General features: G+C 37.8%; 1 protein-coding gene across 1 annotated transcript in view; it reads left to right on the top strand.

Moving 5' to 3' along the window:
• Positions 1–24,102, top strand: part of plcd4b (phospholipase C, delta 4b) — a 39,658-nt gene extending 15,556 nt beyond the window's left edge. Inside the window, exons 8-16 of the mRNA XM_041264321.1 lie at positions 692–836; positions 1,535–1,687; positions 11,523–11,672; positions 13,356–13,512; positions 16,839–16,955; positions 19,872–20,047; positions 20,992–21,124; positions 21,916–22,065; positions 22,608–24,102. Of these exons, the coding sequence (XP_041120255.1) occupies positions 692–836; positions 1,535–1,687; positions 11,523–11,672; positions 13,356–13,512; positions 16,839–16,955; positions 19,872–20,047; positions 20,992–21,124; positions 21,916–22,065; positions 22,608–22,699 (1,273 nt within the window). The 3' untranslated portion in view covers positions 22,700–24,102. The remainder of the gene's footprint in view (positions 1–691; positions 837–1,534; positions 1,688–11,522; positions 11,673–13,355; positions 13,513–16,838; positions 16,956–19,871; positions 20,048–20,991; positions 21,125–21,915; positions 22,066–22,607) is intronic.
• The last annotated feature ends 170 nt before the right edge of the window (positions 24,103–24,272 follow it).

Below are 24,272 nucleotides of genomic sequence, written 5' to 3'. Positions count from 1 at the left end.
GCTGTCCAAAAACAATGTGTTTACCTTAAATACAGTTAACCTTCATAAAATTTTACTTAACAAATACTAAATACCAACTGAGTTAAAAGACAAAATATACATACTAACACATGTTTACTAGCACTTGCAGTCTGTAAAATAATGATAGTAACTCAGATGGCCTGGTTCAATCAGTCACTTGAATTATAGCAATATATTTGTATGTTTTGCCCATAACTTACGCAAATTTTGTGCACAGAAGCAACCAGTAACCTTGTTTTAAGATTTCTTTCCCCTTCGGATTGCAAAAAGCCATAATTAGAATGTGTGGCAAAGTGATTTGCAGTGCACAAGTGTAGAGGTGATGCAATACTCAAACAATGACAAACAACAAAGTTCACGGTCCAAACAATAGTTTATATTTTTTATAATCCGGGTTGTTTGGCGACCGTAAATAATAGTGAGTGGCCCCCCCCCCTCTGCACCAATACCCACTGTGGTGCGCTCCACTGCATCCTTGTGTAACACAGATATGCTATCGTGATGGATAAGGGTTATCACAGTCCTCCTCTGTTTGCTTTATTATCCAGGGCTCTGAAGAATGTCATGCCAGTCATCACAAACAGGTCCTCCATTTGCTTTATTATCCAGGGCTCTGAATAACGCCATGTCAGTCATCACAAACATGTCGTCTGTTTGCTTTATTACCCAGGGCCCTGAAGCGTGGCTGTCGCTGTGTTGAGGTGGATTGCTGGGATGGCCCCAATGGAGAGCCCATTGTGTATCACGGACACACACTTACTAGCAAAATCTTCTTCAAGGACGTCATCCTGGTTCTTAGCAATTATGCCTTCAAGGTAGGCTGAGAATTAGGGTGAGGGTTAGGGTAAAATGTAAGAAACTCAAGTACACAGTGTTAGTCATTAGCCCTTTTTTATAATGTAGAGGCACTACTGTCAGTGTAAATATGGTAAGTATTGCAATGATGTGAACTATATTGTACTGTCTGTCAGGCAGTTGCTAATCAGTCTCAGATATATTCATGTGAAATAATTGTGTTTATAATGGAAATTATGTCTTTTAGACATCTGCATCTGTCGTAAATTTCAGGAGTGACTGCCACGAAACCTTGGTATGCTCAATAATTATATCTCAATCAAATCAAGGCCCTTTGTGAGGAAAATGACTCGGAGCTAAGCAATGCAAACCTAAAATACCAGAAACTGTTTAAAGATTAAAGAAACCTGCAAATGGCCAATGGAAACATTTGCGTCTAGTATTAGCATTGAAATATAACCTGATGAAAATGTGGGTCAACCAGCAAAAATATTGGATACAATTGCAAGTTCATTAGAAACCTCTTCATGTTGCTAATCTTCATTTTGTTATCTGTTAATGATCTCTATTTGTGAATATTGTCACGTGTGTGAGTGATTGTACTGTATGTCTGCAATACGATAATACCTGAATGAGACTCTCCGGTCTATGGATGGTATTGTCTTTCCTGGGATAATGCTCCTGTTTCAATAATTAACCCCCTCCCTTCTCCCTGCAGGTATCAGAGTACCCTGTCATCCTGTCCATTGAAAACCACTGCAGTGTGGAACAGCAGAGAGTGATGGCACATCACCTGAACAGCATTCTGGGAGACATGCTGCTGAAAACCACTGTGGATGGGAAAATTCCAAGCAGACTGCCTTCCCCTGAGGTAACAAACACCACCTCTCTATGTATCGAGCACATCACAGGTACAGAGCACTTACATATACTTAACTTATGTTCATTACACATTCATTATGTCAAAGACAAAGAAACAGGAAAATATATTTCTGCTGAAATTGTTTCTTCAGTCCATGTAAATAAAATGTTCTTGCCATTTTATATCAAGTGAGATTTGGGCTGAACTTCATTTGCAATAAGAAGTGGGTCGCCCAACTTTTTAAAATTTGAATATATAAAAATATAGCTGCATTCAAACTTGATAGAGATATAAATAAAATATAGCTGTATTCAAACTTTATATATATTTAAAGAAAATATAGCTGCATTCAAACTTGATATAGATGTATATAAAATATAGCTGCATTCAAACTTGATATAGATGTATATAAAATATGCCACACTTTGTCCGAGTTGCATAAGTCTCATAATTCAAGATGGCAGACTTTATTTTAAAAAAATATAAGCAACTTAATAGAATAGAAACCCTCCTTATAAAATAGGGAATTTATAGAGACAGGAAACAGAGAGGACAGGGAAAAGCCAGGCTAAGTTCCCTGTAGCACAGCCTGCAACGCAGGGTCTACTGAGTAAGAATAATAATCCTGCCAGCACTGTGTACCAGGAATCAGCAGTGCCAGCTGCTATATTTCAGTGGACCAAACATCTTGGCTTGTTTTTTCTTTAACCCGATCAATGCACTGGGGCACATCACCTTCCAGGTTCTGGGCTACCAGGGCTGCTTTCTATGCATGTGCTGTGTTGTAGGTGATAGGGTTAGGCATGTGCTGTGTTGTAGGTGATAGGGTTAGGCATGTGATGTGTTGTAGGTGATAGGGTTAGGCATGTGATGTGTTGTAGGTGATAACACTGATGTATTAACTGTACTTACTGTTACATGACCTCTCTTGACTGGCTCAATCAGAACCAGCGTCAGCACCCGGGCAACCCAGGCAACCGCTCCGGGGCCCCTACGCCAGAGGGGGGCCCACACACATACAGAAATGAAATTGCAAATATGAATAACTATTTCTGTGCCAGCTATCCTACTCAAGCAGCATTTAGAGCTAGAAATGTTTAGTTTTCATTAAGCTAAACTATATGTGTGCAGCGCAGTGAAACTTTTCAGATTTCCCCTTTTTTCTTCTCTCTCTTATGCTTGCGTCCTGTTCCCTTAGTCCTGACTCTTCGCACTCATATTGGCTTCTGTCCTCCCCAGTTCTTTGTAAAGCTGAAAGCTCTTGGCTGATCTCGAAATAATATTATACAAATGTGCCAGTTAAAGACATTCTATAATTGGCACATCTGCTTTCCAACAATGAAGACTTTCATTTGACAAGCGTTTTGTAGAGCCTCATTATCATAACGACTATTTTTAAACACCTATTATAATTATAGGATTTTAAACATTAACAATAAAACCTGCCGAACCTCCAAATAAAAAGAAACACAAATCTGGATGTCAAAAATTTAAGGAAACAGGCTACAACAAAAGAAAATCTAAAAATACTGCAATAAGCACGCTATCAAATTTTTCTATGAAAAATTGAAAATGATTATTATGTGTGTTCTGTTTTCTGTTAATTGTGTACTAAGTAGGCTATAGTAAAGAAAGAAAAAAATAGTTTTAATTAAAAAACAATCTTTTACTATTGTAACGGTGCATTCAGGCAAGACACTGAGAGAATGATAACTCTCCGAGCTGCAGCAGCAAACGGTTGGGGTGTGGCCTCTGGAGGGTGTGTGTGTTCCATTCTGGGAGCAGCCTTGGAGAATCTTTCTCTACAGGTATTCGTGTGTGGTGAGGTCCTTTTTGTTTTGTAAAGTAAGTGTTTGAGAATTGTTTTGTTTAGCTTGTTTATTTCTGTTGCCTATTTATGTTCATTGTTGGGTAATAAATACGTGCATTTGCGCTTTCAAGCTGCTATTCTCTGCATTGCTGCCTGACAGCTGCTGCACTCGCGCTACCCTGCCACACCAACCATGGACCTGCAGAGTTCCTTTACCCCCCCCCATACTAGCTTACAATGTAAATGTTATGCAATGATGCCCCACTATACCATATTCATTCAGTAATACCTGGCCTGTCAATAGAGAGTTGTCAATGATTAGGCCTCTGTGGTTTTTCGTGGAGCATGTTGTACAGTAGAAGTGTGATCTGTTATTTGTTTTCTCAGCGATGTCTCTCTCAGCTGTGGCATGTTTAATTCAGAGAGGATTTCACTTTTACTCTGCTTCAGAGAACATTATCCTCTAGCCAACCTGGGGAAGAGAAGCACAGCTGCCATATGAGCTGCCTGTGATGCACATAATGATGTCATATATAATTCAAGGGTACAGTGAGCTAGAGTGCTAGCCAAAGTCTCCTGTGTACCATTATCATAGGGAATCCCTAATATCATATTAGCTCTTGGAATCCCAGTGATCCCCAGATATGAAAACAATTTGCAAAACTGAGCCTTTAATATCTATGTGATGTGCGATACTAAGCATATATTGAGAATCTCTACTACAGTACAATCAACTACAGCTGTGGTGCCCTCGGTCCTTCTGATAAACATACTCCCAATTCCTGCATTGGACACACACACACACACACACACACACACACACACACACACACACACACCCCCTGCTAATAACATATATCATTACAAGATTACAACATGCAGGAAGGGTACAAGACAACAACAATCTCCACATAGCATACCCAAATAAGGAATGCAGCCTGATCAGTAACTTCCACAAGTTTGGCTTTATGTGAAATTTAAGGAAAAAACACAAAGCATAGCAACATGTAAACATTACAAAAACCCAGACAAAGCATAGCAACATGTAGACATTACAAAAACACAAAGCACAGCAACATGTAAACATTACAAAAATCCAGACAAAGCACAGCAACATGTAAACATTACAAAAACACAAAGCACAGCAACATGTAAACATTACAAAAATCCATACAAAGCACAGCAACATGTAAACATTACAAAAACACAAAGCACAGCAACATGTAAACATTACAAAAATCCAGACAAAGCACAGCAACATGTAAACATTACAAAAACACAAAGCACAGCAACATGTAAACATTACAAAAATCCAGACAAAGCACAGCAACATGTAAACATTACAAAAACACAAAGCACAGCAACATGTAAACGTTACAAAAACCCAGACAAAGCACAGCAACATGTAAACGTTACAAAAACCCAGACAAAGCACAGCAACATGTAAACATTACAAAAACAACTTTTTTTTTTCTTCTAACAGGGGTATCTAACTCTTTGCAATTGTGACCTGCTTTTGCATGAGTTATGGCATCTAAATAGCTGGGTTAATGAAGGCAGAACCATTTACCCAAACTGAATTAAACTTTGGACACTTGTTACAAGACATTATTCCATATATTGTGTGAGTGTAGCTCATGCCAACATATTGTCTTATGTTACTAACATCTGATTGGTTGAGCTATTGAAGGTTATATTTTGTGAACTGCTTGCCCCAATTTAATTAATCTTTGCATTGGCTTAATGCAGCAATTTATTCCACATGCTTTGAATGCAGCTCGTGGTGATTTCTCACAGTTCTGATACCTGATAGGGTGAGCTATTGCAGGATATATCTTGGAAACTTGTTGCCAGAATTTAAACTTTGCACATACTTTTATTCTGATATACATGTGCATGCTTTGGAAGCAGGTCAAGTCGACCCACTCATTAATTATTCCGATACCTGGGCATTATTGCTTAGTTGAACTTTTCATTGTGTTGGTAAAGATTTGTAATGACCCCTTTATCATTCTTCAGTTGGACTTTTCCTGAAAGCTGTTTTACAGTAAATGTTCTGTGTAAACTCCTGAATCCTGCTTGCTCCTTTGATTGTGCCAAGTCAAATTTATCTTGAAGTCTGTTGGTAAGTATCTTGGTAAAAATGTTGTGGATTATAGGAAGTAAGCTAATAGGTGTGTAGTTCTTGAGGTCTTCTTTATCTTCTTTCTTATGTAAAAGTATCACTGATGCTTTGTTCCAGTCGTTTGGAACTTTGTTTTGCTTAATACAATCTGTAAAACTATGTGACAGTATTTTTGTCAGTTCTTCACCTCCTTCTTTCACAATGACAGTCATTATGCCGCCTTTCCTGTCTTCATATGTTTGATAGCATGTTTCACTTCTTCTAGTAGGATGTCTGGAACTTCTTCTCAGGTTGCATTTTTTCCGTCTCGTCTTAGTCATCTGCTACATTGCTCTTTTCATCTTGATATCATTTTCTGTAAAAGTCTTCGACTCTCTTCAAAATCAATTTGCGGTTCCGTGCTCTTGTTTGATTGCTACAATCTGGGTTTTCTTGACAATTAGTCTTTGTTTTACTTTCTTCATGCTTTGGTTGTTTTCAATAGATATTTTCTACCAACCTACAGTTGAAAGACCATATATCCTCAGTAATGCACTTTCTATTCAATCTTTGGCTTCAGAGCTGCTGTTTGTTCCATTTCCCTTCTTTTCTTCGTGAGGTCTTTTGTCTCTTGTGTGATCTTCTGGTCGCATTTTGTACTCGGGTGTTCCGAGGATGTTTTTCGTTTCTGCTAAATAGATTTTGTTTAGGTCGATTGCTTCATCGTTTTGCAGTTCTTGAAGAGTGCTGAATCTGTTCTTCAGTTGAAACACCAGGCTTTGCTTCTGGAGCATTTCTACGTTGATTGTGTTGGATTTCGTCATCATGAGTTTCACTCTGTCCAGAGCTGTGTTTAGGTGTATTTTGCATCTTACAAGTCTGTGTTCACTTCCTGTGTTAAAATTGTTTAGTACTGAGACATCTTGTATGGTGTGCTTCTTGTTGGTGATTATGTAGTCAATTTCACTTGTCACTCCATTGGGTCCTCTCCATGTACATTTCCTGATGAGTTGCTTCTGGAATAAGGTGTTCATAATGAATAAGGTCTTGTTCTCTGCAAATTTGACTAGTCTATCACCCCTCTCGTTCCTGTCGCCATGTCCAAATTTGCAGACTGAATTCTAGTCTTCTTGCTGGGCTCCGACAAACAAAAAAAAAACCTCACGATTACAATACAAATCTACTTATGGTTTAGCTTTTAACCTTAACAAGAAAAGCATGACTTCACGACGCCCCCTTTTGTACTGTCAATCATGACCCCTTTGTTAACTAGTGCAACTGCTCCTCCAATCCACGGCTGCCACATTGTTTCCCTTCTGGGTCGATGATTTAGTGTATCGTAGCCCTGCCCCCTTTCTAGATGATTGACTTCCGTCCTACCCTGGGAATTAATTTTCTGACCACTCTGTTCCCTTTACACAGCGCCCTCACAGGTTGGGAGGGAGATTTATTACCAAGAATCATTCTGTCTCTGTCACAAAATGCATCAAACTTTTTTTTGTTTGGATCAAGAAAATATTTGTGCGATAACCATTTTTTAAAGTTTGTGACATAATTATGTAGAGCTGTTTGTTCACTAGAATCCAGTTTAAAGAAAACCTGTTTTTCTACGGTAAGATTCTCGTATATTTTTGTGCGAAACTTTGCAACTTCACTAGAAATGCTTTTGTTTTCTTGATGGAAACATAAACCGTTTTAAAGAACTGCACATTCAAAATCATAACAAGTTTATTTGTAAGAGTACTATACTAGTGTTACAAGTTTACGATCACGTATTCCACGTCCTATACAAAGTAATGGTATGCAAAGAAAAAGAAATTAAAAGCTACCACAGGACAAAAAAAAGACAAAAATATAACTTTTTTCCCCTTAATAGTGTGGAGCATGGTATGTAAAGAAGTGGAAAAAATCCTTATTCAAATGCACAAAACACTGAGGTACTGACAAAACAAAATGTGAAAAAGTTCAAGGGGGTGTAGACTTTCTATAGGCACTGTATGTGGATGCAAACAATATTACATAATAACAATGTATTGATCCTTCGTAGAATAGGATCCTGAGGACTCTTCCATCAATGCACTAGACCAGCAGCTCCGGAAACAGATCTTTTCATTAATTTATGCAATTTATTCCTTTGATTCATGGCAAGCTACTTTATTATTTAACAGTATTTCAGTTTGTTGATAAGGACTGGAAGGTCAAGTTGTTAAGCACAAATTTGTAGCAGTTTAAAACATTCTACTAAGAAATTTAACAGCGTTTAAAGAGGAAAACTTTACTGAACATTTTATATACATTTCAAAATAATAACAAAAAACATCCTCATTGAAAATAAAAAAGGCAGACATTAAGATGGACTGTGTCCTGGTGTCATGAAAAATAGTGTCCTAAATTCACAGTATTTCATGGGGACGCTATGTCACATGAAAACAGAGCACAGCCCATAGGACAGAAGCCAGGGTGTTCCATTTCCCCATAGACACCCCTCAAACCCCCCCCCCCCCATGTCCATTTCCCGCATATCCTGGTGTGAAGCCTTTGTACAGGGTCCTTCAATATCCTCACTCTAATGTGGAACTCAGTGCGGTACTCCCCGTGACCATCTTCCACTTTACAACACCTGTTTGAATTCTAAGAATGTTTAAGGAGTTATTTAATTAAATTAAACATTACCACTACTGGATTTAAATAGATTTTTTTAAAAGTGATGTTTTGTATTTTAATCCAAGTCACATCGAGTAAATGTATGTATATTTATAAGTCAGTTAATGTAACCAAAACATGAGCACTAACATCCCTGGCAGCAACACTCCGACTCTGCTTCCAGGTCACTCAGCCCCTCGTAGCAAATACAAGCTTAACATTCCTGGCAGCGGACTGGCCTACCTTTAACTTGCAGAATGGATAAAACTGTGTTTTGTGCATTATATTATGCCTGTCTGAAAATGCTATGGTGATTTCACCAAAATTTAAATGCTTCAATTTTGTAACTGTTAATGAAAAACAAAACAAAACAAAACAAAAAAAAAAAACAAAAGCGCATTTTAATTTTCAATTTCAGGAAGCATTCTAATTGATAAGCGTTACAAGGACAAGGATCATATCCTCACATTTCTCATGAAAAGTACTATTATTACAAAAAATATTTGCAAAATACATGCACATATTTTCCATATTTCCTGAAAAAATGTAGATAAGGAAACCCACAGTTTATGTGCCATCTGATTCAGTAAGCTATGTTTCATACTTTTTTAATGGAGGGGTGGTGTGAATCAATGCTATTCTGTGTAACCAGCAAAATGAATTTCATACAATAGTTAAACTAGATAAAATACATAACATACGAGTCAGTGAACTCACCAGTAGTCCTGAATTGTAATTGTTAAGGTCTTGTCACAACAAGTGCGTTGTGTCAAAGTGAATACAACATGTCCTTAACAAAGTGCAGAATTACGTTTAGATATTTCAGCACCAAGCACGGTAACAATGGTACTATTTTGCAATAACTTATTTATAAAGTTATACTGTATTATGATGACTGTGAAAAAGTTCACAGCTTACCATCAGTTTCATCAAGCATTGTTTTTTTTTTTAACCAGGCAAGTTTATTCCATTGGAAAACTGAGTTGTGATATTATAGGCGTTTGCACAGAGAATTAAAGCTGACTTGTAGGTCTATGTGAATTTTTTTTTCAGAAATATTTATTATATTTGTGATTTTTTTTCAGAAGTACTTAGAATTATATAGCTTAGTGTGTTATAATCTTTATGAAAGGCAGGTGTGAAAGACATGCACACGTCCCCTCCTAAAATGTATTTATTTATTTATTTATTTATTTATTTTTTCTTTTATAAATAGTGCAGCTCACTGGCCTATTATGTAAACTTTCACGCTGATTCCCGCCTACTTAGGCACACTATTTAGCTCTGATTTGATGATGTGTGCTTTGACTGACAGTACAATTTTGCCACGGTTTATTCTGAACTACTGGAAGAACAGTTTTTTCATTTATTTTCGTTTGGGCAGTAGCATGCTGCATTTATCCATCTCTTCAGCAAAAGCATTGCTTAAGGAGCGGGGTTCCAAAAAATATAGCAGTGCACGTGTACAACTGTTTAAATAACACACCTGTAATTTCTCTTTTCATTGTTGACAACTTTTTACACTTACAACTTTAAAAGTCTGTTTCAAAGCTCTTTTCAAAATGCCTGCTCTAGTGCACTGATAGTGTAAAGGATTATTGCCCATATTGTCAAACAGGTAACACAGCAATAACGATCCATAATGTTGTAATACCCAGGGCCAGGCTCCTTTTGATTGGACAAATATGCAGAAAAGAATAGTTCAAATCAATGATATCTTTAATAAGAAAAATATACCATTTTTAAAAAAGACCGGGTGGGGAAGAGGAGACGATGTCAGCAATAGGTTCTAACCAATACTTCACCTAACACAATAAAAAGTAAAAGTAATGCCCAATTACACACTTTCCCAATATTATCACAATAGTGTAGAACAAAGTAAAAAAATAAAACTATTCAACAAATCAAAACAATCAAAGAAATCCCATATAACACAATATATAAAACAAAATTTGCAAAAAAACAAAATATTAGCAAATACAGGGCAAAATGGTTGAGATAGATTAATGAACAAGTTCACAATTTACAAACAGACTATATATGATAATGACAGCACCCTAAAGAATAACTATGACAGAACATATGTTTTAAAATCCACAAACAAAACACAATTAATACAATGACAACTACAATTTACCGGTTTCAAGTCCCTAAAATAGGTACGTGATAAAAATCAATTAACCCATAAATAATAAATAGTGGCCCAATGCGGGGGGAAACAGAGCTCCAATACATTACAACAGTCAGTTTAACCGTGTACTCTCTCAACTACACAAACTTGCTCTGTTCTCACCACATACAGCAATCGTTAACAGATCACGACTCTTCCGCTGGTCAGCTCATCTGTGGGTAGTAGAACCATTCATTTTCCAATCAAACTGGAATAAACACTAAAAAGGACCAACAGGAAGAATCTGGAACTGGTTGGATACAAGCAAAATGACTGGTACAAAAAAAGAGGGAGAGCAAAGTCAAACACTGCTGTAATCCAGTACAACAGATAATGAATACAAAACATGAAATCACGTGTATTCATTTAAGATCTACAATTCCCAATAGTGATAGTTTAATACTATTATTAATAAGTTTACAATGTGATATGGAACAGAAAACCCAGAGCCCTTGTTATGTTTTTTTTTCTGCAGTGATTTAGAGTAGTGGTTTTCGAACCCTGGTCTTGGGGACCCCCTGTGTCTGCTGGTTTTCATTCCAACCGAGCTCTCAATTACTTAACTAGACATCTTAATAAACCAATAATTTGCTTAATTAGACCTTTTTAATTGTTTTCATCTCTTAAACAGTTTCAGTTTTCAAGTTAGCTATAACATTTTATGACTTGGTGGTCCAGTGGTTAAAGAAAGGGGCTTACCAAGAGGTTCCGGGTTCAATCCCAGCCACTGACTCACTGTGTGTGACCCTGAATAGATCATTTAACCTTCTTGTGCTTCATCCTTCAGATGAGACATAAAACCTGAGGTCCTATTGTAAGTGACTCTGCAGCAGCAGTTGTGAGGCATAATTCACACCCAAGTCTCTGTAAGTGACTTTGGATAAAAGCATCTGCTAAATGACTATCTATAACACAATTTAATACAGTCTGCATTCCCTAAGTGGTCAGGATATTACATTACCATCTATAACAGAATTTAATACAGTCTGCATTCCCTAACTGGTCAGGATATTACATTACCATCTGTAACATATTTTAATACCCACCTACTGGACATAATAGACATTACATTACAAATATAAAGCCCTACCCCTGCCCTCATCTTTCTGTTGCTCAGGAGCTAAAGGGCAAGGTCTTGGTGAAGGGGAAGAAGATAGGCAGCTTGGAGGAGTGTGTGACCGGACCAGGGGAAGAGCACTTCGGGGAGGTGAGCGATGAGGATGAGGCTGCTGACATCGATGATGACAGCACACGCAGGAAAGCCAAGGTGAGGAAAACCATCTACCTGTGTAGCTCCAATAGTACTGTATCTGGGGGCCACTGCTGACACACTCATTTTATTAGCGTCCCCATAAGGGGACTTCACATTTGTTACACATCTGCATTCTATGGTTCTGTTTCTGTGTATCGTACAGTATAGATTCATTTTTTGGGCAGTCATATGGTAAAGCACCTGATTTTGTCAAAAGGCAGCCAATTACCATAGAGTGTGATAGATTTACTTATAAAGGTTAATTAAATTAAAGTCTAATTACATGTTCTATATATTGTATTTATTTACATCCGAAATTGTGCTGTACACGATGATAATTATGGCAAAAATAATATGTTTATGAATATTTGTGAGCATTTTTATTGGCTGAAAGAGCCCTTTTTATTACATTGCTTTCTGGAATACTAGACCCTTAATTGAACTAACTAACTTGCTGATAACTTGCTTAATTAGACCTTTTTAATTGTTTTCAACTCCTAAACAGTTGCAGAGTTCAAGTTACTTATTAAATGTTATAGCTAACATTAAATCTACAACTGTTTAAGAGCTGAAAACAATTAAAAGGAGCAAATTATCAGTCCAGTTAAGGTTCTAGTTAACTAATTGAGAGCTCAGTTGGAATGAAAACCACAGGTCTTGAGGCACTCCCTAAAGCCTCACCTAGTAAAGACACTGCTGCTTGAAGTTCAGGATTAGTAATGCGATCAGGAGCATGCTTGTTTGAATATTGGTGGAGCAGTTGCTTGGCTCCATTGATTTTAGGGCTCCCAAGGTTTGGGAGGCTGTGTAACTTTACAGTGAATAGCCATGCTGAACTCTATCTTCCAGGGTTCAATAGCTTAGCAACATCTGCTACTTAAGATTGCCAGTTTAAAAAAAAAAAAAAAAAGCCTTAGTGGTGATATTCAAATGTAGCATTTCAAATTGGGGAGAAAACCAAGTAAACACCTAATATGATAATTGGTTTTACCATATTATTACTGGAGTTAGTAGAGGAGTCATTTCTGTAAGGGATAACTAATCCTATTGCTTTTACATATTTGCTGCTAACTGTAGAGCCAGATCATTGGCAGCGGCCCAATTTTTTAAAGAAATAGCCAACCAATATTAATGATTTTCACTATATTTACCATTGCAGTATCACATCACTGCTGACTGTCAGCAGTGTACAGCTAATGCACTTGCTTTCACACTATTGTCATTACACAAGCCAGTAGTTGCAAATAAGACTAGAGACATTTCTATGACTTGGTTATTATCAGTAGAGGTGTTTAGCTACAGGCAACTGACGTAAGTGTCCTTGGCTTGCCTACAGGTGGTAGACTGGAGTTCTTTGGGGCTGGTGGGGATTTAGTTACTAAAAAGGCAGGTGTCTTCACAAAGCTGTTTGTATCACTAATTAGTCTGGATAGATGCCTGCAGCTCATGACTTGCCAGAGAATTCATCAGTCTCAGTGTTCTTGGGCTCTACAGCCAGTACTGAGTGAGTAATATCCTTTATTGATCAGTGGTATAGGATTCATGGGTATGTCACACTTGCATAGTTATGACCTTGGTATGAACATTCTTAGTTCAGATTATTGGGGAAACCATCACAAATCATATGGCTTCCTTTCTCGTGGATAATTATTTGGACCTTGTATTATTTCTAATTTATCTCTTTACCTCCCTATGTAGAAGCCAAGTCAGCAGCTATCCAAAGAGCTTTCTGACTGTGTGGTTTATTGTAAGAGTGTGCATTTCAGCAGCTTCAAGCATGCTCGCACCCGCTCCAAGCTCTATGAGATCTCCTCCTTCACAGAGTCCAAGGCACGCAAGCTTATAAAGGAGTCAGGTGAGTCCCTGCCTGGATGGGAAACTTATTCACATAATCTAGAGATTACACACACATACTGTTGGGCAGAAGTGCACAAACAGGAAAGGAAGTCAAATATGCTAAATGCATAGTACAAGCATGGGGAAAACATGAGAAAACCACACAAATATCATGGTAAACTTTTAGAAGTGTAGTAATGCTATAAGAGCACTATGATTACTTGTAATATGGTTTCTTTGTACAACGATGAATTCCACACAAAGCAAACTTCTGGTTTCCATGTTGCTTGAGTCAGGAAAACTAATCAATCTCCTACCCGATCACAGTGATATGATTCTTTTGGTGCCGACGTTAGTGCCGCTCCTCCATAAACAAGACGTAATTTCCAATATCATTGTCTAAATTTTGAAAAAAAGGGAATATAGAAAGAGGGTTAAGTTATATATGGTTTAGAGTTCATTGTACCACAAAGAAACCATATTGCAAGTAATCGTTGTATTCTTACCTGGTATGATGAACTCCACACACAGAATAAGACAAGAGGGTGGTGGCTTAGAGGAAGCCACAGTTAACCCTTCATTAGTAAAAGTAAATGTGACATGTGTGTTTGTGTGTGTGTGTGTGTGTGTGTGCATTCCCTGTTGTGTGACAGGCAGGAGATCGAGATGGAGGTATTTATTTAATACATAGTGAAGTAATACACTATGAGACTACGCACTGAAGACATACAGGGGAATGTACATAAAGCAAAAAAACAAACACTGTACAAAAACTATAAAAGATTCTGTGAAAACGACGTGCGCTGCTCCCTAATACTTGGATGTCCCTCTTTCACACCTCGCTGTACTTCATGGGGATCTACTATTCCTGAACTAATCTTTACTTCCATGCACACAAAGCCGACTCTGGCAACACATCCGACCATCGGCGGTTTTGGCTTCTTACTTTGACTCTTATCCCGGTTCACCGTCATGGTGATCAAAGGATTTCAGCAAGGTATTTCAGTCTCTATATGCGGGTAGTGTGGATGAATCTATTTAAAACGATTGAATATATTAAACATGCATTCAGTCTAATAAGTTAAGAAAATCAACAAAAACAAGCAATAATGCCAAATATCAGCAATAATAAGAACATAAACAATACTAGTCTGAATAAAACAGAGAAGTGAGCTAAGCTGAATGCACCTGGATTAAGCAGCCACTGACTTCAGCACACATACATGCACGCAACAGCAGCGAGGGGAGTACCCCAGACACCACAGCAACGTGGGTGAACTGAAATTTTTAAGCACACTGAGAGGGCGGCTGAGGCAGTCCAGCAGAGTCAACTCCACAGCTGGGCACGGCAGAGCCGGGGTCCTGTGGAGGATCACGCGTCTCTTTTTTTAAACTGCAGTAGCAGAGGAAAACACAAAACAGTGAGCGCTGTAAGATTTTAAGCAGACTGCAATCACAAAGCGATGTATGCTGTTACACAGAGAAAGAGTAAATACAGTGCACTAACAGGACAGGGGTGTCTAGCCTGGTCACACGATAGGGGCAGCACGTAGCCTACAGCGGAGTGGAGCACCGTCTACAGGCAGAGGGTAACTAGGCACCTAGTAAAGGGAGAGAGTACACAGTTTGTTTACAACGTGGACAGGCCTGTGTGGCTGGCAGGGTCTCCTCAACAGCAGGGTTGCAGCAAGGCCTAACCCCATGGAGGAGTTTATTTTATTATTCACACTCACAATTTATTTTCTAACCCGCTGTTTTATTTTACATGCACTGTTTAAATTTTTTTTTTCAGAGTAAAACAAGAATTGATGCTGTTTTGAAGGCAAAGGGTGGTCACACCAAATATTGATTTGATGTAGATTTTTCTTCTGTTCACTCACTTTGCATTTTGTTAATTGATAAATATAAACTATTAACATGTCTATTTTTGAAAGCATTCTTACTTTACAGCATTTTTTCACACCTGCCTAAAACTTTTGCACAGTACTATATATATAACACAAATATACTGTACGGTATATTTAATAACTGATTACCACAAACAGGCAGTAGTGGTCGGTAAATTAATTAAAAAAATAAATAAATTAAGAAAAATTACCAAACACAGCAGCCTCAGGAGAAAAAGGTTCAGACGGCAAAAAATAAAAGCAAATTAAAACTGTGAAAAGAATGAAGTTGAATAAATAATACAAACAACATTAATTTAAAGTTAGACGAAGTTAGACAAAGATAATTAGACTTTAATATTTAAACAGCTTAAATGTTCTCTCTTTCCACAAAAAGTAACACACTATGCAAGACTGAGAAGAGCTGAAGTTGTGCTGCTTGTATTTATAGCCTTTATTGGCTTCGGCACATGCGTGCTGATAGCTGAGCACCATGTTCGTTAAATGATTGCACTCTATCCATACATTTTTCTGCCTGTCATAGCAGGTCCTGGCTGACACAGTTGGATGCTACTGAACATGTGCACAGCGGGTTTGGGTGCTCCCATTTCTGAGAGAGCACAGCCTGGCTTCAGCCCATTAAACAGATGGGATGAACTTCATTGTTGATGTGCCAGTGTCACATGAGAGGGGGGAAATGAAACGCACTTCACCCAGAAGGAGGGAAGCGCAATTCATTAATAAGACACTGGCGAGCAAACAAACACTGTTAACCAGCTGCACCTGGTTTATTTATTTTCTTCCTTTCTATACACCTGCCCAGGAACTGCCAATGAAAATGAGCTCATAGCTAAATCTGGGTGCAGCGCATCTTATGACAAGTCGTAAACGTAAAAAATTGTACACTGTTTCTGTGAAATAAATAAATCTCTGGGAAAGAGATCGAGTTGTTTTCCTGACCAAGCAACACTGTGTGTGTAGAGTTCCTCATATGAGACAAGAAATGTCTTTGTCCTCAGTGTTGAAATTAGTTTTGGTTCACATTGTCATATCACAGGGGTTTGTGTGGTCTCCCTGCAGATGATAAAGTATAAACATCTCCTAATGGTCTCATTCTGAGGAATTACCATGTGCTGGTTGTTGGTTGTTAGACCTAAAAATACTTCCTATTTAAGTAACTATCAATAGCACACACCTTTCCTTTCCTTATTCCACTCCATGTCCAGTGCATGCATTAACAAACACTATCTCATTCCTGGGATCATTAAAGAGATTTGGGATAGGAGACTGTGTCAGGCCCTAGGATCTAAGAATGTGAATACAGAACCATTTGAACATGGAAAACATTCTGAAAAACTCAGTCAAAACATTTGTCAAAGAATTGTATATGTTTCTTTCTTGACCATTTCTTTGACAACTAATTACAAATATAAGAAAGCTATGGTTGTTGGTCCCACAGGAGCCGAGTTTGTGCAACATAACACCAGGCAGCTGACCCGAGTGTACCCCAGCGGCATGCGGACAGATTCCTCCAACTATAATCCCCAGGATATGTGGAATGTGGGCTGCCAAATAGGTAAGAACTGTGAGACGAGAGGACCGGGAGATTGTTTCCATCCACACAGACTGACTGAAGTAGGGCTTAACAAAACCTGAATCATGATTTGATTGACCCACATGAACACAGGCAATAATAGAATCTCTGATTAAGTCTGGAAAAGGTTAGTCTATCAAAGAAAATTAAAAAGTCAAGTTTTATGTACACTCTGCAGCTGCTCAACATGATGAGCACGCTCTCGTTCCAAGACATGAATGACCCCATTCGCACTTGCGATTTAAGGCTGCCTCAGGGCCACCTTTTCTCATGTGAACACACCAAAAAAGAAAAGGTAGCCCAGGTTGGGCCTAGATTTAGGGTTAAGATTTAGGGGCCTGCAATCTGGGACCAGGGCCAGCCTTTACATTGTGTAACGATCGTGTTTGTAAACAAAGACAGTATTCATGCAGGTTAGGTAAATACAGTATAACAGAAGAAATGTGCAATTTAAATTACATGAATATTTATTTTAAATGGAATGAAAGTTTATTTTGTATAAAATGATTCCGGGTGTAACCGGTTATTGAATAGTTAGTTAATTATTATTTTCCATAAGGGTGAGCAGTAGTATTAGGTGGTCAGTCCTGTACTGTATGTACAACCTGTTAGTCAGTTGCAATCTGAGTAAAGTATCCGTTACAAAAATAAATATTTATACATGTTAACACTAGCAAGTTGCTGTTTCCCATGTTCTAAATACCTTTGTGTTCTTGAGAGAATAATGCGATTGTGGCGGGTGGGGGGGTAAGCTTAGACCTTCACCCCATTACACACCATAACATTACATCAAAATAGTCAGTAATATGCTTTTTTTTTTTTTGTTTGTTTTTTTTGTTTTTTTCAAATATATACTATAAAATTGCTACTGTTCGATTAATATTAATAAGAAACATTTGCTACAAATGAAGGTTTACTGAATATCCTGGTAGGTCTTCCATTCTGAGTGGAGGCTACTGTTCCATTAAAAAAAAAAAAAGAAAAAGAAAACAATTCACCACATTTTAGGCCTTTTTTCAGTCACATTGTGAACATGCCTTAAACCGTAAATGTGAATGGGGTTGCAGACCTAAATATGCAGAGACCCTGGGTCAGCCCAGTAGTGTGAACGGAGTCTAATTGATGAGGAAGCACATTTTCTTAGTATTGCATACTCTCTCGCTCTCTGTGTGTGTGTGTGTGTGTGTGTATGTTGTATATATTATATATATATATATATATATATATATATATATATATATATATATATATATATATATATATATATATGGGCAAACCCAGAAACTGGGCAATTCAAGGTTTGCCCGGTCACGGTCTAAATGAATCACAAAAATGTTTCATTGTGTTTTCTAGCTACAATTAAAGAGCTTGTTTGACCCGCCTCCCTCATTCATAAAAACTGCACAGTCCGGTTTCAGAAAATAGGCATACATTAAAAAAATTATTTTTACTGACGACATGACTATATTAAATATGTCATGAGATATGACTAATTTATTTTAAACAATTTATTAAAATAGATAACGTATTATGTACTTAACTTCCACTCAGTTGAGTACACTCTCCAACTCTCAGATCGCTTGTCATAAACACTGTCAAATGTGAATCAGCTAATCATTCATGTTCCACTCAGCAACTGCATCCATCATCTGATTGGACAGTTCAATTACAACTCCTTATTATTATTGGTTATTACGCTCTGACTGTGCCAATATTCTCTATTTACCATTAAACCTATAATATGACATCAAGTGTTTTATTCTATTTATTAAAGTTAACCCTGCTACTTTGATTATTAAGAGGCTTACTTCATACAAAAAGTCGAGGAGTTAACAGCAAATAAACAATTTATTTGTCTGTGTGTGTTTTGGTTCAGCACAGAAACTGGGAGTCACAGGTTTACACTTAATTACATTCAAAGAGACATTAACCCCATAAAATCCCACTAACCTATGCACTGATATCCACAGTAAGTCTTATCACTGGAAGAGCAATTACATTCAGTTTCACTTGTTTAGACTGTCTCCAACTTGCAGCTGCCCCTGATAATTATTTCTTAATTTTATTTAAAACTTTACAGCAGAACTGCCCTTTTAATAATTCTAAAATAAAACCAAACAAAAAGACACTGCTTATTAGAATCAGTCTACATAACCTATACTTTACACACCACCACAAAACATTTACGAATAACCAGATAACTTTTAAACAAAATCAGTTCAGTCTCTGTAATTTCACTAAGTCCAGATTTAGGCTTCTTCCAGTGTAGAACACAGTTAATTTCCAGTCACAACAGTCCATGAGGTCCTTGAACGTTTTAGTTTAAATCCTTTTTAAATATAGCAAACTGTCTTTCTCAACTCCTGGTTTATTTAGTTACCCGACTCTTAAGCTGTGGCTTCTAGACTTCCCTGCCGGCTGGAGTCGGGAGGATCATTAAAGGCGCAGTCTCTACACACAGTAACGCAGCTAGTTTTTCAGCCACCGCTACAATAATACTATCCTTTTTATACGCAAGAGTCAGTGGGATTTCTCATGCTAATTCCTTCTTCCAAAGGTCTGCCTGTCTGTCAGAACAGGAATGAAAGAACAGAGCAGAGGGTGTGATTCGGACTCGGTCAAAGCATGAAATAAGTTATTTAAATCTTTATTTCAAACTTGGCCCGCCAAAGTTCAAGTATATTTTACTCCAGAAGAATTATCACTTTTTGACATCACTACTGTGTTATTATGCCTTTTTTATTTTTTAGAATGGCTTTAGATGTAGCCTTCATCCATGTATTTAGACAGATAGATAAATAAATAATCAGTGTATATTAGTAACCACCTTGGTCTCTTATCAGACATGTTGCTAAATTGTTCATCTTAGTCACCCTGGTCTCTGTGTTCATATTCCAGTTGCTCTAAACTTCCAGACAGCGGGTATGGAGATGGATCTTAACGATGGCCTCTTCAGCCAGAATTGCCGCTGTGGATACGTCCTGAAACCCAAATTCCTGAGGGGCTGGGAGAGGTTTGACCCGGAAAACCCCCGTGGCTTGGAAGGGTACATGCCCCTCCGCCTCTCCATACAGGTACGAGAGACTCCCTGGGGCTTGGAAGGGTGCATGCCCCTCCACCTCTCCATACAGGTATGAGAGACACCCCGTGGCTTGAAAGGGCACATGCCCCTTCGCCTCTCCATACAGGTACGAGGGACATTCTGGGACTATAGTGGGTGAACCTGATCGAGCTGTCATGATTACTGGAACATTACAGAATTAAATATTGTTTAAGTTCCTTTATTATTGTTACTTCGGAAGTAATACAATTCACATTTAATAGATGATTTAAATAGTGGTTGACATAATTAACAAAGGGTCCAAGGTCTGTAAAAATATGAACAAAAACTTGAGATTCATATTTTATTGATTTAAATAACAATAGCAAATCCCATTGTTTGGATCAATTGAATAAACTGTGTATACACAATCTGTGAGGCCTGGAGATTACAAGTGTGCTTTAGTTTAAAGGAGTGCGACTATGATGTCAACATACATACCTACCAAATGCTATGTTTCATATTTGGATCCTCCATATGTCAAGATAACAGCCAAGTCATAAGTAGGTCAATGTTGTTGAAGTTTTTAGGTGAACAAACTTGGGAGTTAAAAATACAGCTTATTGGCACCATTACCACTTGTCCCTTTTCTTGAGTTGAACATCTTTCATTTATCTTTGTTAATTTGGGATTTCTCCAGGAGTAATGGAATCTAGATTAACAAATTCAGGACCTTGCCTGGTACCCTTAAATAATGTGCTGCAGGATAATTCCATTTTTGGGGGTACAGAAAAAAGCAGTAAAGCAAGTACAATGGAAGAGGATAACTACAGCATTGCTTCCCGCAGAAGTACAGAAGGTGTACTGTATCCACGTTATTAATGCAGTTCAGGTCTGTAAATTATTGTATGTTTTTATTTCTTAGAACTAACTTTAATAACACGTTCTATCCTCTTGCACCTCCCGCCCGGTTCACAGGTAATCAGTGGACAGCAGCTTCCCAAAGTGAACATTAAGGAGGGCTCCATTGTTGACCCATTAGTGAGAGTGGAGATCCATGGCGTACCAATGGACCAGGCCAAACAGGAGACTAAGTACATCGACAACAATGGTGAGAGCGTTCCCTTACAATAGGAGTGGAATAGGAAAACCAGAGAAGCACTTGAGGGTCGTCCTGAACAACACAGCCGATTTCCACCCCTAGGGCAGGAGCACATGTTCCTAGATTACAGATCAAAACCTAAAGACACATTTCCCTCTTTTCCAGTTTTTTATGCTGTAAATGGGAAGCTCTAGAGGTGTTAGATAAACCAACAGCGGTGTCATGCATTGTAAATAGGGCTTCTGAGTTTCGGTTTTAACCGATAAAACACCCGATAAAATTGGTATACAGCAAATAAACACAGAAAAAGATGGAAATGGTTACTCAATTCATGACCTCCTTCCTGACTCGCACCTATCACCGATTCGTTCTGAATACTTTAAACCCACCCAAAGTACTGAGCGGCAGCAAATTCTACAGACTCCGCTTGCGAGATTTCAATTACAGTAGAAAGCTTGCTTGCAGGACTTAAAGCTATATTACAGTTGGATAGTGAGAATTGAAAACACAATTGAAAACTGTGAGGAAATGTAAAAAAAATGCTTACAGACAAAAACCCCAGAAGAATGTGCCCAACCAGAAGTATTTTGTTGTGGAACAGCTAAGGAAAGAAGGTACAACTAAGTGTGCAAGTACTGTCGAGTTACTACTATTGTGACAGAAAAAAACACCCAAGCATTTTGGTAAGTAACCAAAAACCATAATTTCAGACAGAATATAACAAGCAAAAGCCCCCCCCCCCCCCCCCCCCAAAACAGAACCCCTGTTTATAAAGCATCTTCTCATGTTTCTCTCTACAGGATTTAACCCTGTGTGGTATGAGACCCTCCAGTTTACTGTACATGTCCCTGAGCTGGCTCTAGTGCGCTTTGTCGTGGAGGATTATGATAAGACCTCAAAGAATGACTTTGTGGGGCAGTACACTCTTCCTTTTATGAGCATTCAGCAAGGTAAGCAGCTTGCTGGTGCAACATGAATTCAAAGCGATTTATTTGACCCTTTTCATGTCTACAACAGATTCTGGTCAGGCGTAGTTCAATCATCTACTAGTAACTGAATGAGCACTGCTGGTCTGAATGGCCTGTCGTTCATAACATTTCTTATGAGTAGACCTATTTAAAGCCTATTCAGTTGTAATAAAAACAAAGAGCAGAACTCTTTAAAAAAGGAAAACAAAGAATGCAAGAACTGCTGTGGTTTGAGAGAGCTTTTCAATTGGTACTGGAAAATGCTTACATATAGGACCATGTGTATTATGTTGCCCTCTAGTTCATGTATTCACAAATGAAACTTCTGCTTACTGTTCAACATTCTGGAATATTCTACTCTAGTCTGTATCATATGTAGTTCCACTCCAGGTTTAAAGGGCGTAATTAAATGAATAAGTGCTTTTTAACCTGGTAAGAGATTTAGTTGGTTCAACTTAATTATGGTAGAAAGACCTGGACTGAAAGTGCAAACGTGGCCTATCTCACAATGTTTGTCTTTGCAGGATATCGCCACATCCATCTGCTTTCAAAGGATGGCACCAGTATATCTCCCGCCTCACTCTTTGTGCACATAAGGATCACCGACCTTGCATAATGTGGGACAAGCCCCTCTACACATGTCAGGAATGAAGCCCCAACAGCATGAGTACCTTCCCCAGCAGAGCATGACAGAGTGAATGAGTGGCCACTATTAATACATATGGGTTGGGGCTCAAAGATTTCCTGAAAATATTAAAAGGCATGCTGTATTATCTCCACCAAAAACAACAGCCCAGAAGCACTGCTTTTATCTCATTCCTTGCATCACACTTCAAGTAGTGTTTCTCTTACCAGGGTTAACAGTACTGGATTACCACACAGACGTTTGGGGGAATCTGGATTTGAAATCCAATTGTTTGACCGCATTTCAATCTGTAGGCAGAACTTGTCACCAGAAACTGCATGCAAGATCCTGTGCTTCTCACCACAAGAGCAAACAAAGGAAAAACAAACCTTACTATAAATTACTGTTAAAAATAATTAAGCAAAATGTGTAAATGCAAATTCCATATATATAATATAGACAAAAAATTTGACATAAAAGGGCTGACTATCTCTGTTAACTACTTTTGTGTTGCAGTAAACAATTAGTAGCTTTTTAACCCAAGACATTGTGAATATTATTTTGTTAAGAAATTACTCAATGGTTGTTTGCATATAGCTTAAACATACAGAAGAATCCCCAAATTCTTCCAGTTCTTCTTTACCTATCCTGTTTTTTAAGGGTTAGGGTTAGGGTTAAGTGTACAGTTTTTGCTGCTTGTATTAGTATTATATTTTTTATACTTTTCCTTATTAAAAAAAAAAAAAATGTTATTGCTTTTAATATTTTATTAATGGGAACTTATAATCTTATTTTGTTACACATTCTTTGCATTTGTGGTATTTAATTCCTGTTCATGTGTTAGCATGTTTGCATTTATGAATGTATATACATACGCCATACCTTACAAATAAATATGAAGCTTTCCAAGAGAATAAAAACTGAATCCTATTGAAGAGGCTGTGTACATTGTTTCAGAAGAGGGCCTAGTTAAGAACTGGAACAAAACACAAAGTAATTGACATGGGAACTGTGAGGCTTGTGGCCCAAATATGTGTAAAGCAAAGATAAAGGCATGAAGGAACTGGGGGACCAAACACAGTACTGGTTGTTGTAGATGAACTGGGAAGCAGTTTGGTCAAGTGGCTACAGACACAGCATTGTTTGGTGGTTAAAACAAAAAAAAACTGACAGTGAGGAATACTGTTTCTTCTACTTTCTTCAGGATTCAATGTAACTTTGCATAATCGTTTGAGCCATTTTAGTTTTTACATCTTCCCGTGGTACTCACGTCATAGCGAGGAATGGGTGAAAGACTTTCTAATGTACCAAGTTAGACATATTACACTATGTAACACAATTTTTGTTCCTGGGTAGTAAGTGTTATTTTCTAATTGCTTATCAAAAGTATAGAAAATGGCTATTATTCCCCACAGACTTTGCTTTTGTGACCAGGACAGTGATATTTCAAAATATCACTATTTCCAATGGGAAAATGGGCAAATGTGTGTCTTTTTGTTCACATAAAGTTAGAAAAAAACAACATATGAATCCAAATTAACATGTATTTATACTAAAGTAATAC

The sequence above is a fragment of the Polyodon spathula genome, chromosome 11 (genome assembly GCF_017654505.1).
Source record: "Polyodon spathula isolate WHYD16114869_AA chromosome 11, ASM1765450v1, whole genome shotgun sequence".
In the NCBI taxonomy this organism is placed as follows: Eukaryota; Metazoa; Chordata; class Actinopteri; order Acipenseriformes; family Polyodontidae; genus Polyodon; species Polyodon spathula.
Note: the sequence above shows the minus strand (reverse complement) of the source record. Positions and strands in the feature narration are given on the sequence as shown.